Source organism: Zootermopsis nevadensis, unplaced genomic scaffold, assembly GCF_977971745.1.
Source record: "Zootermopsis nevadensis isolate Lab colony 2312 unplaced genomic scaffold, Znev_1.0 Znev_ptg000030l, whole genome shotgun sequence".
Taxonomy (NCBI): domain Eukaryota; kingdom Metazoa; phylum Arthropoda; class Insecta; order Blattodea; family Termopsidae; genus Zootermopsis; species Zootermopsis nevadensis.
In genome coordinates, this window is record NW_028259162.1 from 20,141,457 (window position 1) to 20,161,125 (window position 19,669).

At 38.3% G+C, this 19,669-nt stretch overlaps 1 protein-coding gene across 8 annotated transcripts in view; it reads left to right on the plus strand.

Moving 5' to 3' along the window:
• The window catches only part of LOC110835654 (uncharacterized), a 49,150-nt gene that overhangs the window by 210 nt on the left and 29,271 nt on the right, over positions 1 to 19,669 (plus strand). For 7 of the 8 annotated variants that reach the window (XM_022076108.2, XM_022076104.2, XM_022076106.2 and 4 more), the window contains exons 2-4: positions 2,455 to 3,138; positions 4,104 to 4,199; positions 5,152 to 5,269. In XM_022076108.2, coding sequence (XP_021931800.1) covers positions 2,473 to 3,138; positions 4,104 to 4,199; positions 5,152 to 5,269 — 880 coding nt within the window. In that variant the 5' untranslated portion in view covers positions 2,455 to 2,472. Of the gene's footprint in view, positions 1 to 54; positions 118 to 2,454; positions 3,139 to 4,103; positions 4,200 to 5,151; positions 5,270 to 19,669 lie in introns of those variants that run through there. The other variant, XM_022076105.2, reaches the window with a different exon arrangement.

Consider the following 19,669-nt stretch of genomic DNA (forward strand, 5'->3'; position numbering starts at 1 on the left):
AGAGAATTTAATGTACTGTATTTATAGTAATAAAAGTGAAATGTGTAATCCCGTTTAATATGAATGGAGATTTAGTACTGTCCACAGTATTAGTTTACGTAATTCTTGGCATGAAAGGTAGTTATGTTTAAATTTTTATTTTTGTTTCACGTGTAGGAATTTATTTACGCCATGAATCGTTGGTTGTGTTTATGAGTTCCGACAGATTATTTTTTAAAGCCAGTCTCCTAAATCTGATTCAGTTTTTTACGTAAAATGGCGTTCTTTTCATTATTGTCGAACTGCCTTTGCATGTTTTGATGAAAAAAAAACCGTGACGAAAAGAGCAACCGGTATCTTATTGTAGTTAGACACTGAAATTACTTTTGTTACAAGTACCATTCTGGCAGCTGAATATCATTTGGTGGAGTGTATTTTTGATTTGAAGAAGTGTTCAGTTGCACTTTTCTAATTTAACATTACTGCACCATAACCAAAATAGTTTCTATAACTTAAAAGGGAAAATTGTGAAGTGCAGCTTAAAATTCAAATGTATGACAGGATTCTGATTTCTCAGGGTATTTTGCAGGTGTACCCTTGCATCCAGTCTTGTTAGTTGTGTATAACACTATAATAATGTGTATTATACAGTGTGAAGAATGTTTTGTGCTAATATTATAATTTGATAGTTTGTAGCTAGTGGCAGACTTCTTTTTATTTTTTTCTTGCAGAATGAGACTGTTTAATTAACTCTTAAATTTCATCACATGTTCAATTTTTAATGTTAGAACACATGCTTTATACTGTAATTGAAGAGTTCTGAAAGGCAGAAATTTTGATTTTAGTGTGGTATGTGTTGTAAGACATACTAGTGAGTGTTCATGGCTCATTCACATTTGTTGAGTTCCTGTGATTCTTGCTGTCATTTGTGTTGTCTTGTTGTAAATTTGTTCAGGCATTTTCATTGTGGACTCTAGTGTTACAGGTTTTTTCTTGTGATCTTCCTCTTGTACTTTGCCTTTCCAGATTTCTAGCTTCAGATACATGCTGTAGATTTCGGTAAACAGGGTGTGGTCCAAGTCAGAGTACAGTATGTCACATTTAGAAAATAACTAGAAATGTAGTACAGTCACAGAAACACATCCCAATAACAAAACACACTACAACATACTTTATAGGCTTGCTTACAGCTTAGTATTGCAAAAATGACTTGTTAGTTTTACCCCTGTCTGCCCGTCTGCTTGTAAAAGGTGTAGTACTGATGAACAGGTTTCATGAAGTGTTATGTCTGAGAATTATACTAAATGTTGACATTCTAATTTTGGTTAAAATAGAGCAGCAGTAATGGGCACTTACATGATCTAAAAATGTTTTTGAGTGCAGAATTGACTAGGGAATCCTCCATGATGATGTCATATAGTCAGATAGGTGCCATTGTCCATAGACAGCTCTGATGTCATTGGCATTATTCACAAATGTAGAAGGTCAGGTTGATGCAAATAATTGAATATGCTTGAAGTATGTTTATTAGCAAATAATGTACCAAATGAATGAAATGGATCACTGTGCATACAAATTCCACACATTTAATGTAGAACTACATAGAATAACTGTCCTGGAGCTGATGTTGGTTCTGTGAGTAGTAGTGTAGATGTACTTCTTCTTCTTCTTCTTCATCATAACTACCACGACCATGACAATGATTGTGATGATGAAGTACATTCAGGATGAATGCTTGGGATATTCCTGTTTTCCTTGAATGTGAGCTTCTCAAAGATTCTCGTTTCTCAGCAATAATTATGGCATCTTCAGTGGCTGGCATTTGTGCACTGTGTATTATCTGCATTATACACATGCAGGAGGTGTAAGACTTATGTTTCCTAAAGATGCTCTAGTTGTCTAAACACATTAGTGACTGGATGTCACCAAGGATAACGTTGTGTATATTACCATGGTACATTTATATCTTGGATGTCACAGACACCCAGATTTAGGAGGATGTTGCCGTATTTATTCCGTGTGTATTACATGAACCTTTGGTCACAGCTATGCTGTATTGTACTCTGTGTGTCTAAATATTACTGGGTAGTACATGTTGCTGTGTTTGATGGTGACATGTATTTTTGAAACTAAACATCACATGACATTTATTGTTAAATTTATGCCACACGTTTGTGTACAAGGAGAGCTTGTGTGCAAATTTTTGTTCATCCTGTCTTATTATGTAATGAATCGATTTATTGTAAGATTTGAGGTTTTCACAGCGATGAGTATGACGATTTCTGTCTTCTGGGTTGTTGCGCTTTGTAGTCTGGTTGATGTTTACCAATGTTTCGGAGGTCATACTGCCTCTGTCATCAGGGTGATTCATCATCGCAACAACCCAGAAGACAGAAATCTTCAATTGATTTATTGTTTGAAGAACCTATTGCTCTGAATGTTATCAGGGAAGATGATTGTGTGTGTTTGTTTCAGGTATAACTGAAAAGAAAGATGCTAGCGTCATCACAGCAATTTTGTGTCAAGTGGAACAGTTACAGCTCAAATCTACAAAATGTGTTTCCACGTCTTTTAACCAGTGAACATTTTGTGGACATAACACTGGCTTGTGAGGGTCAGATGATTAAGTGTCATAAAGTTGTATTATCAGCATGCAGCACATATTTCGAGAATCTCCTCATTCATAACCCGTGTCAGCATCCCATTATCTTTATGAAAGACATGAAACATCGGGAAGTTCAGGCTCTTGTGGATTTCATGTACAAGGGGGAAGTGAATGTAAGTCAGGAGGAGTTGAACTCTTTGCTCAGAGCTGCAGAAGCATTACAGATTCGTGGATTGTGTGGTTCAGACCATTCAAATGTAGGAAATCAGCAGAACTCACCAAGGCAGCAGGTGGGTGAGAACAGGCTGCCAGCTGTTTCATTACCTCATGATACTGTATTATCAGGCAGAGAATCCCCGCCCTTCAAACGAAGAAGAACCGTGGCAGAAGAACAGGAGCAGACATCTAAAGTTGCACCATCCCAAAACAACAGAGCTTCCATAGGTTCTTCTTCTTCCTTGATGGAAGTTAATAATTTGCCAGTCGCTGCGACACCGTCCAGCCATAACACTTTTTTGGAGACTGACTCTTATTCTGACCATGTAGAGAATAAGGTAAGTACTTCATTAGTTTTCTTCTACCGAAAGGTGTGAAAATGTTGCACAGAACTCCATAATTATTGTAGTCTTTGGTTTTGATTTTGTTTGACCTGTTTATTCATATGGAAAAGTTCTATGTTCCTTCTGCTCTTGATCATTTAAAAATTTTGTGGGATACATTCAGTCTTTTGCACCATAATACCTGGGAATATCTTTCAGATAGTTGTAAGAAGATAAAAATTATTATGTTTATATACTTTTCTTATCTTAACCTTTCTCTTCTCTTTGACATGCTTAATATTACTGTAGGCCTGGGCGTCATATGCTAATGACTGGTGTACTCAGAATGTTTTTTTTTATTCCAAGCAAGAATAATATATCATTATGAATATCTGTTTTCATGCATTGATTGCAAGACTATCTTGAAGCATTCAGCAGATGTTTTTAGCCCTGTGTTACAATCATCTCTGTCTTGAAGTAAATTATATTTATGAGAACATATTAGAACACCTTAATTTTCACACCCTAAGCAGTAGGAGGCACCACTTAAATGTGCTCTTTTTTGTTACAAATTCTATGCTTCCTTACTTGAAACTGTTGACATTCACACTGATTGGATAGGAGGCTGGGTGGATGCAGAGGCTAGAGGAAAAGTCCTCTGCCCCTATTGGGAATCGAATCCCGGTCATCCAGTCCGTAGTCAGTCACTATACTGACAGAGCAACCTGGGTCAATGAATGAATATTAACAATTTTAACAACAACCATGAAAATAATGTCACATATTATAATACCCAAGAATTTTATGTTATTTTAATGTGTTGAATGTGTTTGGTAATTCATAATGTGAAGCTTTCGCAGCGGCTGCCATTAATAAATTCTACTCTGGCCATCAGCAGTGTCAGATGATTAAAACTGCATAGTTTCACTATTTGCATTCAAAATATGCAATCTATGATTTTGTCTATTTTTTTATTGCAGAAGGTAATAAAACAAGAACTGGATATGGAAAATTGTTACATTGAAGGGGAAGTAGAGGCAGATGGCCCAGATGAGGACTACGGCTTCGAACATCAGGTGAGTGTTCCAGTAAGAAATTTATTTATTCCATTTTGTGGTTAATCAGAATCTGGATTCGGAGAGTGGAAATGAGTGTCAGTAAATATGAATATTTACAGCGTGTATTGTCCATCCACGAATAATTAAACATAAATAATTTAGACTGATTTTTGAAAGTATGTACACATTATAATCCATAATATATTTTAAGTTTATCCTCCAGCTGACACTGCAATTGAGCACTTCCAAAGTACAAGTCATATGCATCCTGCTTGATCAAAATAATTGAAACCTCCTTCTGACATTATGATCAAGGAGAAAAGTAGCACCAAACATGTCAGAAAATATATATTTTCTTTGATTTTACTTACTGCTTACAAGAGGGAGTTGTCCCTGTTCAACATCATACTGAGGAAATGAGCTCTGTCTTTCATTAGTGGAGGTGTGGGCAAAGTACAAAGTAGCATGATAACAGAACAGAAAATTTTGTCAGGCTAGTATATATTCCAGTTCTAAAATAGTGTGCTAAATTATTCATTCAGCCCTATTATGCAATGTAGTATGTTTCTATGTAGCCAAAACCCTGTGTTTTTGATTAGGTTTTATGTTCCCCCATCTACCACTAGTTTTACGAAGACTGCAACCAACTAGCGAGACCTCAGCTCATCTTGGCGTTGTTGGGTACCATACCATGAAGGTGTAACGTTTCTTAATTTCATTATAAATGGGAATGGGAAATAATTGGGGAAAGAACCACTGGTGCCTTTTGGTTATGTTCGCTGAGTTCCAGTTCCATTGTTATTTTGGTGGTGGGTGAAAGTGTCCCAATATCTCTGCCGAGAATCACCGTCTGGTCGTTTTACTGACTGAAATAACAGTACTCATAATGAGCATTTAGATTTTATTGTTAGAAGGAGTAGTACTAAGTAGCATGGTGCAGTAATTAATTTAATTCTGTCTCACATTTCAGGATGATTCTGACAGCAATAATCGTGAAGATGTTCTTCCTGCACCATCATTGGATCAACCTGGGCCCTCTGGATTGATGTCAGGTCAGGGAATTGCAGCCTTGGACAAAGCTACTTCAGGTAATGTGCATTCTTTGTTTATGTTTTGTGAAAGGGTAATTTCCATCAGTTACTGTGAGGAGCGTGAGAGAGTAAAGTTTTTGTTATGCACATGGTAAAAATACAAACTGTGTGTTTCTTAGAGAAGTAGGATGAGAGAGAGTGGATTTATCTATGTCAGGGTAGGGACCAGTTGCTCACTTAAACTTCAGGGCATTGGCGTACAAGCCAATGTTTTTTATCGTGAGTTTGTAAGATGTAGATTGGAAAACTTGTCTTCTATAAATATTTAGAACGAATGATCATGTGTGGTGCATGTTGTCTGACAATATGACATGTCAAATTAGGAACCTCTCTCCTTTGTTTATGTGGAGTTATTTTTAATGTATTATATTATTTACCATTTTTACAACTTATGTGGGGGTGAGAAAATAAATAAGATTGAGGAGAGATAAGCCACATGATCGCACCAGATTTTGTCAACAGCAGTGATGATGATGATGATACTAGTGATGACCATTACAATGATGTGATAAACTGACAAAGTGTTTTGATTGAAAAGAGCATCCTGTTATGTAATGTTCTGTGAGGGGTTCAGTATTATTTTGTTTTGACTCTCTGTTAAGACATTTTATAAAGGGGGATTTCGTTGCTGGGTTTTCGCAGTAATCTCTAGTTTGAGTACAGTGTTTGCCTCTCAGTTAGCTCTCACTTGCAAGTGACAACATGTTTATTTCAGTGAGCTTAGTGCAGTTCATCTTTCACAGAATTGTAGTGAATATATTTAACATTTTACTAGCGACAATGTCTCCAGTGTTATTTACATTTCTAATTCATCTGTAAAATTGTTCTGCAAATTTAATTTTACTTAGTAGAAGAATTTCTGGAGGTCCCAGGGATTGCATTATGCCCACAGTCATTTGGGAATATGTGGTCTAACTGATTTGATGTATTTATTTAGAGTTCACATTTCTTTCACCAATTTAGTCTTGGAAAGTGTCTTGTGTAAAATACGATTACAGATCACATACTACTTGTAGTTTTATTCTGATGACAGACAGTCACAGAGATGTGTTTTTTATATGAGCAGATTGGTGTGAAAGGATTATGTTGGGGCAAAAATGGAATCTTTCAAGGAATGAACTGATTTTGTACAGATATTGAGATAGCTGTAGGTGAATTAAATTGGGAAGTTTTCATAAAAGTTATCTCATATTCAGAATTTTGCATTTCATCTCTTGGCAATACATGATCAATTATAAATATAGTTGGTTGTTCTCAGTTTCATGAAAGTTATGTTCTGGTGCTTTGCAGAAAATTTTATGGGTGGATTTAATGAACCATTGTCTACATGGAGGTTGTTATATCATTTTTGTTGATTACTTTCAAACTAGACAAGCAGTCATCAGTATTTTTAAATACAGTTTATCATTTAACTGGTCCATTAGTATGGGTTATATGTTGAATACTGTTCAGTTTTGAGCATATTAGGGTTTGTGTAGATGGCTTTCTTCAGGGTTGTACTGCCATATAGTCTGGTAGAAGTTCACCAACATTTCAGAGGTCCTTGCTGCCTGTATCATCAGGATGATGAGTAAGCTGTATGCACGTGGAATCACTTGTGATATAGGAACCGGTCAGTCATGGCAGAACCATAACTGGACCAGTGGGAAGTTGGGTCAAGATTGGACGAGGGCCAGTAGAATGGGGGGGGGGGGGGGGGGAAGGGGTGCATGCCACAGCCTAGTCAGAAGGAGGGGGGAATGTCATGCAAGAGTGCAAGAGAATGAGGTTAAAGGAGGCGGCCCTTATGAGGGCCCCTCGGGGACCAGTAGGTGGATCGCCAGACATAAGGAAGTGCATTTAGATGTAATGAGGAGAGCAAGGAAGAAAATATACAGAGAGAAAATGTACATGACATAAGAAGTTGAAGAGAGGAATAAGAGGAATTTTTGTGTTTCTGAAAATTTGATTGTTATTTTGTTTTGAAATTGTAATAGCTGTTACATGATAAGGAATGTTAAAAACAAAGATTTTTATCAACTTCTATTATATATCACTGAGAAATCTCCAGTTGCATACGTCATTCCGAGGAACCGATTTTGCACTCGCGACTCACGTTCAGTGCATCAGACACATGCAGATGTTTAGTTACTGGTAACAGTGATATGCTTCTGTCCCTTGAAAGTGCCATACTTTCTTAGAGTTCAAATTCATTATAGCTATGTATGTTTTTCTTCTACATTTATTGGCTCTAACAATATTTTTTGTTCCTTTAAAATGCTTCTACTATCTGAATACCTATAGCTCCTCAATGTAACTGGTCCTGTGGCTTGCTGGAAAAACTGGAGAGTTTCATGACAATTTTTCCAATCTTCTTGACACAACATCCAGTCACACATCTTGATCTTATAATGCACTAAATATCATCGAAGGCCATCATACCAGAACTAACTTTACAAAGAACATGATAATGCACAAACTGGACAAATTTTAGCAACAGCTGTCGTGCTGCTGACACAGTAAGGTTACTACAACAATATAACATAACCTCTGATGTGCTCATAATGTTGACGGCAGAGCAAGTTTGCCAGTCTCATTGCTTGTTGAATATCTGTCTTGTGCCATACAATGTTCAAGACTGTTCTTGTTCTTTAAAAAGTTTTCTGTAAGTTTTTTGATTAGATCTCATGATTGACATTATTTTCTTGTAAAAGAATAACTTTGACTGTCTTACAAGTTTAGTTGATCAGAGTGACGTTAAAAGTTTTCAAGAATATGGCTGCATACAGAATGCTGCCTCACAAACATTTGTTTTTTTATGGATAACAGGAGTGTGTGTGTTTATAATCCATACACGTGCATGCAATTTTGTTTGATGATTGTAGGTGCACTCATTTTGTTTTCAGTGAAGCAGGTAGGTTGCCTTTTCTTTACGTAGAGATAATGTAGTTTGTGTTTGTTAGCGAGAGGAGTCGGCTCCCAGATCGTGACTTCTGTACCAAAAGGTTGTAAATATTCTCATACCAGTTCCTCTCCTTGCAGCCAGCATGAATAACTCATAATTAAAATATCATGCACATTGATTATTAGTTAGCATTGTCAGACTGGAGTATGAGGTTGTTGGGAATAAAATTCTTATTAAGCTGTAGGTTACCAACCTAATGGATGTCATCCAAAATGTGGATTCTTTCATGTACCTGAGTGAGATGGTCGGAAGCTAGAATGTTGCAAAACCACATCTGGCAGCATGGGCCACAATCATCATCATAAAAGATGGTGGTTGCGTCTGACAATAAAGTGATTTGTTGAATGAACGATTAGTATGTGACTGCAGTAAAAAATTTGAGGCTCAGTAAAAGACAGCATCACAGGTCTTATTGTATATCATATTCAGCTGTATTTCTTTCTTACTGCAAATATATTACAGTAAATGAAATTTATTATAATTTATTTGTTTGCTGTATTGGCACCCGCTTGTACTTCTAGGTGATATCCATTAAACTATTACACATATTCAATTTTTAATGTTTCTTACTTCATAAAGTAGTAGTTTTCCATTTATATCTGATTACAATTCATGTGTGATGAAAAGATAGGAGTTGGAACTTCACTTGCTGGAAAACTTCCCGGAAATGAATTGTAATTTACCCGATTGTGTATGCCACTCTTTAATACAAAAATAGCCCAATATTTTCAAAACAGTTTTAGGCCTTATAGTATGTGAAGGAGATTGATTACCGTGCTGTGTGGTTTTTATGATTATTTGTAGAGGCTGAAAATTGATATTTCTTCATTTCTGTTTTCCGTCTCGTGCTGAACTCTAGAGGGAAAAACAGTTGCCGAAGTCTGTAAGAGCATCATAGCAAGTGTATTGTTTAGAGAGCTGATAAAAGGTGGTTCATGTTTGCTTTCTGTCTTATTAAACATTTGAGATTCAAGATATCAGTAATAGATCATTTTTAGTGAGCGATGGTTTTATAGGTTGGAAGGAACTTAATATTACAATTTTTTTTTATTTTACAGAAGTGCTGTAATTTTGTGACAGAAATACTAAAATTGCTAAGGTAAATGGACACATTTCCTGTTGAGGAGTATGTAATTGTTTTCATTGTATTTTGTCGTAGTGGAAGGTAGATTCTATGACCTTATTCTTTCTGGTTCTCGACAGTTTATTATCTGTTTGCTGTAGTATACAGTATTACTTAATGTTGGCAAGCAGTGAAGAATTATGAGTTATTTTATGCAATGCTAATAGCAAGTTTTCCTTCATCTTCCCTTTCCTCTCAATTGCCTAGCTGAATAGCCACCCTAATCCAGATTGATTGTGTGTTTACCTGCTTTTTAAAAGCGTATGTTTGGAAAGTCAAATAATATGGATAAAGTCTTCTTCCATGTCTCACCTAATTACTCCTATGAAATTTACCACTGTTGCAAAAGATTGACTCACTGAACTGAGGGAAAAAGTTTACTGGAAGTCATGACTGGTGTGCAGATTCCCCGCGCTGGCAACGTGGAAATTACCCTTTCTTGTGTAATGTGTGTTGTTTTTGAGTGGGGTGTGTCTTGCCAGGGTGGCTACCAAACAGGAAACTCCACTAGTATCCTTACTATGATGTTATATGTAATGTAATTTTCATGGAATTGGCATTCTGTTTAAAAATGATGGAACACTGAACATAGAATCCATTATTGTTAGCCCTCAAGCTGTTGTGTTGTAAATTCTAGCAATACTGAAATTGAGCTACTTCATGCATTCAGATTGAATTTTATAGCTGTGCTCAGAATCTACTAACTTAAATGTTCGCGGTATTTTGATACCAAACCCAGTTTTATATGTACATCGTCAGTAATGTCGCGTGTCATCATAGTAAAGAGGTTTGGTTGGCTGGTGCTGAAGATGATATATTAAGAGGAAATGAAGAGAACAGAGACCCCAGCTGAAGCCCATTATCATGTAAGTTACTTGCATGCACATTGTGTGTGATTTAAATTAGGTGAAGTGTGTGTAATTGCTCTGACTCAATTTCCCATCAGTTCTAGTCTCTTTTTTTTCCCCAATATGTTTAAACAAGCATCTCTAGATGGAGTAGTACTAGACATAAGTTTTTGAATGAAATTGATATGGTTTTCAGTATGTTGTAATGTTGTTCCTTTTTCTGTATGTAATTTGGGCCAAACCCATGAGACCATACTCTGCCTGTCTGTTCACAAAAGATTGGAAATCTGTATATAGAACTTATTGTTTTGTGTATGTTGCACTTGTTGAGGAAGAGCTCTGTACAAGATACGCAAGGTACATACTGAAAACTTCTTTCTGTCCCCTATATTTTCATGCAGTGAAGTGTAACTGCAATTTGTCATAGTGGTAATGAAGTCAGAGGCAGTTGTAGAAACATATGAATAACTGTTTGGACAAATTTTTTTAAAAGAACATTTTTAAAATTCGAATGAAATAAATTTTCATATGTTCGGACATTCATTGCTCTGGCATGTGTACCAAAATGTACGGGAGTAACCAAGATATCGTGATAGCATCTGATCTTATGCTGTTATGTGGAAAAAAGTGAGCAGTTCTGCATTCAAAGTGTTGGTATAAGTACTGTAGTACAAGTAACTCTTTTACATGCGCGCGTGTATGTGTAATGATAAGGATAATTTCTGTTGTTAATGAAATTAATTGTCCCGCGCCATAGCCGCGCGGTCTGAGGCACCATGCTTCGGACCGGCGATACGGAATGCACGCTGGTTCGAGTCTCAGGAGAGAAGAAATTTTCTCATGAGCTTTCGACTAGTGTATGGGACCGGTGCCAAACCCAGCATCGTGAGGAAATTGGGAAGCTACAATGAGTAAGGAAAGCTAGCAATGGCTGGGGGTTCGTCGTGCTGACCACACGTCACCCTATATCTGGTTTGATGATCGTTCATCTCTGCTTAGGCATGTGAACGTGAGGCCAGCAGTCAAACTAGTCTTCTTTGGCTCTCTGGAGGTGTTATGCCACGGATTGAATTTGGAATGAATGCCTTTAGTTAATTTATCATTCAAGACTTCACACTTGCATATTACGTTGTTGTTGTTATTATTATTATCCCATCTCTTCACCACTATATAGGGTATGTACTTCCATGTACCCGAGACAGACCTTGTCCCTAAGGCACATAGGGCAGCAGCTATTTCCGGGATCCATATTGTTTTTAACAAGTGCCACGTGTATTATAAAATAAGCCACTCTTGATTTTCTTGTGAGTCTTGGGCTTGTTGGCTGTGCGTGTCCATGGTTGGCCTGCGTTGAGTCGCCTCGTTGCCGTAACCAACCTCAGCCCTTGGAGTACCTAGGCGACCTGTACTCCAGATCTTTGTCTTTCCATTCTTCGGTAGTAGCTGCACGGTTGTCCACACTTTGAACTAAGGGATTATTTATCGAGGTTTACTCCTCTAGATCCGCCGTGTTCTGTTATATAACAGGGTCACCTCTCGTCGGATGTGGCTCTTCACCACGCACAGACGGTCTTGAGCAAGGAGAGGCTCTTGGATGCCTAGCATCTGTAATGCGCTTCACTTACTCCTGGGTGGGTGAGGGCCAGTGTCCAGCATAGTCAGACTATGGTGGTGAAAGGTACTACCTCTCCCCATTATTATTATTATTATTATCATCATTATCCCATCTCTTCACCACTTTATGGGATATGTACTTCCATGTACCCGAGACAGACCTTGTCCCTAAGGTACATAGGGCAGCAGCTATTTTCGGGATACATATTGATTTTAGCAAGTGCCACGTGTATTATATAATTTTATTTTATGAAAGCGTCTTTCGGATGATGTATTATTATTATTATTATTATTATTATTATTTTATATTCTCTGTATTGTTACCTTCTATATTTATTATTGTGTTCTTGTGCTGTATCTGTAATTGGCCTTCTGGCTGTTGATACAGCACATTAACAATAAAGAGTTGCATTATTATTATTATGTTATTCTCATTCTTCTTGGAATCGCCTGTGTTGACAGGTGCACAGACATTTTAATGTCAAGTGCAGGTGCGTCTAGTCAGTGTCGTTCATAAAATGGCGTGTTATATGGCAGGAGTCCATAAATACAGATTTCTGGATCTTGTCAAATGAGCCATTTCAAGGTCCTTTGTTTGCTTTGTAACGCTATCTGGGATGACAAGTGTGGCTGAGAGAATGATGGGCCTTATAGTCACTCACTTCAGTTTTCATAATTGTTTAAGTTCTTCAGTCAGTTCTGTATACTCCCTTATTTTTTGTGAGTATACAGCGTGTAAATTGCGGTTGAGTGGTATTGAGATGCCAAAGATTGTGGCCTCTCTTATCTTTCAGGACAATGTCTGGGTGGTCTGCCGTGATTGTTTGTCCGTTAACCTCGCGGCCCCAGTATAGTTTATGGCTCCTGTTTCTGAAGACTTGTTTGGGCTCGCATTTGTAGTGCAGAAGATTTTGAGCCTCAAGATTTGCGATTTTTGTAAGTTCCATACGTATGTTCTTTGCTACATTATTATGCTTAGTTGTATACTCTCTGCTAGCCATGGCATTACATCCACGAAGAATATGCTCGATAGTGTCACCGGGATTGCCACACTTTCTGCCATCTGTCATCTATATTAGGTTCTTTTATTATGTGTTTCACATAGGGATGACCTGTCCTGGATAGCTAACATAAATCCAGTTGTCTCAGCTAAGAGAGAACCTTGCAGAAGATGGGTGTCTTCTGGGTTGTTGTGTCATAGTCTGGTGGAAGTTTACTGACGTTTCAGAGGTCATTGCTGGCACCTCTGAAACGTCGGTAAACGTTTAGCAGACTACATGGCGCAACAACCCAGAAGACAGCCGTCTCGAGACTCACCACCGTGAAAACCTCGTATCCTACAACCATGGAGAAGCCATAGGTTTGAAGCATGTTTATCGGCAGTGTTTAAGCTAAGCTGGTGTACGTGTGCTCCGTGGAGTTCATTTCCATGTTTCAGTTTGGGACTTAATTGAGCCTATGATAAAGCTGTTATTGAGGTGAAGTACTGAATCAATGTCAGCTTTGCATGTGGCTTCAAACATAGGGTGCTGTTGGGATTTCATATAGAAGTAGTGACTTAGGTTTTTTCCTGTTAGTGACATAATCAGGACCAGACTACACAGCGCAACAACCCAGAAGACAGAAATCTTCATAATCAGGACTCACTTAGAACACCTAGGCCTCATTCAGTTTGAGGAAGATTGATATGTTGAATAGCTAGTTTTGAATGGGGAATTTGATATTTAGTCATTTGTCCCCTTATGAGTCTATCAAGCCTTTCTGAGCCTGTCTGAGGCCATTTTATGGCCCCTGTTGAGTAAGTTAAAATGGATATGGCAAATGTATTGATGGCTTTAATTTTATATTTGGTCTTCAGGAGAGATTTAAGTATAACATTCAGACATTCTTTGAGCTTGTAGTTTCTACTTGAATTTAACATGCGGCTTAATGGGTTTAGACAGATGCAAAACCATATCACGCTTTGTGAATCTCATTGGAAGATACCCCTTCATACTAATGGGCCTCGACTTTGGTGTTTGAGTCGTATGCCTTATTTGCAGAACGGTCATCCACTGTGTAATTAAGGAGAGCAATGCTCTTAGTGTCACCATTATAAATCCTCGAGATGTCAGGAAGGTAGGGGTGTGGAACAGAGTCAAATGCCTTTTTGTAGTCTATATGCCATTTTAAGATTCCTTTGGTTTTTGATACCTAGTTTTACACAGATCTCATCTATGATGACTTGTTCTTTACATCCTTTTGAGTTACAATAGCACCCCTTATGCCCTGATGCAGTAGGTGGATCTAGATCTTCTCGGTTAAGATTAATTTTAATATCTTATGTTAGGGAGGCACGTGGTTGGTCTAAACTTTGAGGTATCAGGGGTTTTGGGGTCTTTGGGTAGGACAAACGTTATGCCTCGTGTGAGGAATTTTGTCGTGGTTGATGGTTTTTCAAGAGGCGTATTGAAGGATCTGGCCAAGGAGGCATTTATTTTTTGAGCCAGAAGTTACAGATCTTTTCCAGGCCACAAGCTTTCCAGTTGCGTATCTTTCTCGTTGCATTGGTGCAATGAGAATGCTAGTCATACTTGGTATTTCGGTTGACTTCTGTTGTTCGTTTCGTGTCCATACCGACTCCTCATGATGATCTTTGGGTTCAACCAATATTCTGTGGTGACTTCTATTGGAGGTGCATCTTCATTAGTTTTTTATCTGGAGTCCTGTAGAAATTTATCTGGTCCCAATAAGATTCTGCATTTTGGTTCTTGCAATGCTGTGCATTTCTCGTACCTTCGTATTATTTTAGAGTACACGTCTAATTTTTGTGTGTGCCTGTCTATAATTTTGGTCTGTCTATTGTCTTCCAGTTGGTTATCTGTACTGGGTATGTTATATGTTCAACTTTTCTTATCAGTTTAATTGAGCATTTAGTATTGGATATTTTATCTTGTGTAAGCTAACCAATTTTTCTACGTAGGTCATTGATAATTTTTTTCAAGTCTCATCTTCCACGGCGGTTTGTTAGTTTTTGATTTTTTTTCCAGCTACATTTTGAGGAAAGTTTTAAGGTGTGTACTTCTGATGCAATTACTGCTGCACAACAGACCATTAGGTGGAGAGACTCGATATCATTGCAGGTATCAATATGACTTGGTATATTGTTATTGTTCACCATTTTACAGGTATTTACTTCTATGCACCTGAGACAAACCTTTCCCCTGATGTACATAGTGCAGCAGTAATTCAAAAAGTGATTCATGCTCGTTATAACATTGTATGACGGAGAAGATCTATATTGTTGGTTGTAGAAGAGACATTAAATTGGTGCCATGCATTGCCTAGCGTGAGTTCACGCTAATGTGTGTGGACAGCGTTGTGTCACCTGAGAATATACTTGGTTGACTTCGAAAGAGTGATAGAATTATTTAAATAAATAAGGTAATAGAAATTTTTCTTACAAGATATGCCATATATTGTGCACATTTTGTTTCGTATATACCTTAGACACATTGTACAGGTTCAGCTTTCATGGATGATCTGTTTGCAATGTTGGAAGTTTATTGAGCATTTTGGAGAAATTTCAGTTGTCATTTTCAGGGTGAATGTATATTGGTTGGACACTTTTAGAAGCTTTATATAGGGCAAGCAGAATGCTATGAATTCTGATTGGCAGAGCAAAAGAGTGAGCTGCTTTCAAGTTGGTGATAAGCACATGATTGAGGAGAAGAGGCGATGAAAAGTTTTTTTAATGGGCACGTGGCGATAGTTTTTTATGTATATTTTATGTATATACTGAAACTAGCTTTGTCTGTGGATTTCTGTGTGCTTAAAATGTTCTATCTATTAATTAATAAGGTGTAGTGTCTGTCAACATTATATTGATAACTTCATTAATCATTGCTTCAGTTTAAAGTTGGCATTGAACCAAAATTAGACCCTGTGCACACGAGCGGTTTTCCTGCCGCATTGATGGAACGCACTGTTTCAGTACGAAGCGACCGCACGTGCGGTAGTTTTACCGCTGCGGGTTTTTTTGCCGCGACAGGATTCATTTTCGATGCGGTGCGGTGGCCGCACAGCGGCCGACGGTGGTACCTGCGTGCGCGCACGAGCGTCGAAGCAGCCGCACGGCGACCAATGAATAGGAGGAAAGGCCACTGTACAGTTCGACCATATCGGAGTACATTGACAAAAACTAAAGAGAAATTGTGGATAGAAGTCTGTGAAGTATCTGAATAATTTCTTTGGATACATGCGCAGGTCCTCAAATAACTTGTGAAATTAGACTTTCAACAATCTTTGACTTAACAAGTGGAGGGAACCAAAAATTATTCCTACGCTTTGCCCTTACTCTTAGCAAAAAGCGCATACAGGACAGTCTCAACAAAATCCATGCCTCGACTTATCAGCCTAGAGCACACGCCAACTGTCTCCACAAAACCCAGCTCCCAACTGAAGAGAAAACGAAGACAATGCGTTTATTTCACCGTCCGTGCGCACAGACAACAAGAATTTGCGGTTGCGGTAGTTTTACCGCTGCGGCAGGTAAACCGCTCGTGCGCATTAGCCGCTAAAGTAGTTGCGAAGACGCTGACAAACACAGTTGTTTTAATGAACTTCAGAACCTTTGACAGCTTCTACTGGAAACTGTTGTGGCATTCTGTACATTTGTATCAAGTTATCTTTGGTGTGCATAGGTTAGTTTTCATTAGGTTTGATTTGTTAGACTTAAAATGTATCGAAGTAATAGAGGGAACTTCAAATAGCTGAGGTAACTGAGTTACTGGTAGTGGCTTGTAATTTGGGATAATTAGGGGCTTTTTAAGTAAGTTGTAAAAATGGTACACTTAGGGGAGTTTAGGTTTGGTGTTGGTTGTGTTGCATTGTGCTAGGAGTTCTTGTCTTAAGTTGGGTTGTCGATGAATTTACCATCTACTACATGTACCAGTCTCTTTCATTCATTGAGTAAACAACTCCAGGTAACTTTGATTCATTGTCACTGTGGAGTCAGGTATATGGTTTTAAATTTTTGGTTGCTAAGACCACATTTATTTATGTAGACTCAGGTGTGTACTTCCACACTCCAACTTTTTTATTGACAGCAGTCCTTTACCATATGCAGAGGATGTTAGGCTTTCAGGATTGACACTCACTTGGCATGGGAACCACACGTAAACCAACTGTGGACTGTCAGTGATCATCCAACATTTTATATGTTTTTGTTGGTGTCTCCTGGGGAACAGGCAGATTGGCAGTGCTATCTGTCTATGTCTGCTTTTTATGCCTGTGGATTCAAGCACATTTTATCTGTAATTAATCATATCCACATCTGCGTAGCATGTCTCTGTACAGGGGTCTTCAGAACAAGCACAATTGAAAGTTTTTATGCAGAATCAGGGAGACCTGCACTTGCAAACACATTTTTCTTTGTAATTATGTAGCAGACCTGAGCATTCTCAACACTTTTCGTACAGAGAAGTACACCAGCCCTGTCTCCAGGGAGGTTTGCACTTAATTCCAAGGCTGGCCGTCCTGCAGGCGTTGGATACAAGGAGGTCTTGCGTAACTCCATATTATCTCCAGCCAGCTTCCATTCCAAAGCCTCCACTATATCGCCTTGGGCCATAGTTTAACCCACTGTGACACTCGCATATGTTCTTCCAGATACATGTAGCCTTTGTACGGAGATGTGCACAAACTGTCAACATCGCACAGTTGTTTTCACAGATGGGTCTGTAAATTTCTGTGTTTATTTTAAATGGAAAGGCTTTTAAATTTAAAGTGACCTCATTCAGTTCAGCTTTCACTACTGAACTCTTTGTGTTGTGTAAAGCTCCTGAGGCTGTGGGTTGTAACCTCCCACATGGAAGTTTGACCTTTAGACATGATGTTATCTTCCTGCTTTAATTAATTTTTATTTTGATGGTGAATTATATATTATTATATTAATTGTCTTCCTTGTGATTTTCTTAAACCATACAAGCTATTTAGGTTTGTAGATATTGTCTTGATCATTGGTGCAGTTCTTACTGACACATGGTCACATTTATTGTGTTGATGATGAATTCAGGACAAAACACAAGTGTAAGAAATTTAAATATGATGAAAGACTCCCAGGCTACAAGCTGCGTCAGGTGGCTAAAAGGTGAATAATCCATATCTTCTGCCAATGTTTCGAGAACAGTCTCTGTTCTCGTCCTTAAGGCTGCTAGGTAACCAGTCCGTTCCTTTGTTGCTCACTAGCTAATGGGAACTGGTGGAGGACGGCAGGTAGTGATGATGTTGCTAGTAGCCTGTCCGTTGCTTTATTTCGCGCTGGCAAATGAGAACTGGCAGTTGAGGTCACGTGCTCGCACTGGCTGGCTTGGCCTTCTGGGCAGACAGCAGTTTTGTCACAGGATACCAAGCCCGGCTCAGAGTGCCACCAAGGCAACATAACATACAAGTGTAATAACACTTCATCATTGCACATTATATGGTATATATTTTACAGCATATTTGCTTATTAGGAAATTTATAGAAGAATACACAATGCTGGACCCCATATCCAGCATCCTACAATCTTAGAAGGACCTAAAGCATATATATTTTGTCCCAGTGATTTTTATGGGACATTTTGCAATGTTTCCCATGTTTAAAACTGGCGCTTTGCAGTTTCAATCATCAACATGTGCAAGTGGTTTCTTACTGCTACTGGAGGGCAGCTTGCATGTTTAGTCAGTGCTTAGGAAATTCTGCAGGATTTGCCAGTTCATTTTTCAGTAGTTACTGGTTTTATATTCAAAAATGTCTAAAAGGACAACACTGAGTTCTGAGGATTACAGGAATCTGAAAAGGAAGCAGGTGTCACTTAGTATAAAACAGAAAACCAAGTTATTGATGAAGATCCAAAATGCAGAAAATCCTAAAATCTGAAAAGCTTTAATAGGATTTAAGGTTTTCACGGTGGTAATTATGAAGATGGGTGTCTTTTGGGTGGTAGAGCCATGGTAAACTTCTACCATACACCACTACAACCCAGAAGACAGCCATCTTTGAAAAGCTTTAGTTTCCAGGCTTTCTGGATAAGGGGTTGTGTACTGTACATACGTTTCAGCATCAGTTCTTAAATGTGACCACCAGCTGTTTTCATGAATACTTAAAAAAATCCAGACAGCTATTTTTATCCAGTTCTGTTCCAATGTTTGGTCTTATTTCTCATGGTTACTCTAATTATTCAATAGCTGATATTTACCATTCCTACATTATACAGTATAGGAGACAGGATAGCTCAGTATAGTGACCAGCTATGGTCCAGACTGGGGTTCGATCCTTGACGGGGGAAGAGGATTTTTCTTCTAACCTCTGCATCCATACCGGCTCTGGGGCCCACCCAGCCTCCTATCCAGTGGGTACCAGGGTCCTTCCCCAGGGGTAAAGTGCGGCCGGGGCATGATACTGACCACTCACCCCCATCTAGTGCCGAGGTCAAGAAAAAGTGGGAGCTATACTTCCGCTCCCCCAAGCGCCTGCATAGGCGTGTAATGGGACAGCATTATTCAATATATAGCAAGATTCATGTTTTTTGACCAGAGAAGAAACAATGAAGATTTAGTGCTCATCATTGAATCTTTAGAAGAGAAACTGTATCAATTTTGAAATAACTGTTTTTTTATGTCCACTGTACAATCTTTCATACCTTGAAATTGTATCCAGCAGGATGGAATATAGCATATGCAAGTTTTTTATTTATAGGTACGGTCATGGTAAGTCTTTTGCCTCTGTAGGACTCATAGAAGTTGTTCCTTTTCCCTTTACTAAACTGTCGTTTGTTTTCTAAATATTGTGTCTGAAATTCAGAATGAAGCAGTACCCTTAGGAACCCAAGTAACGGTGCTGGAGTG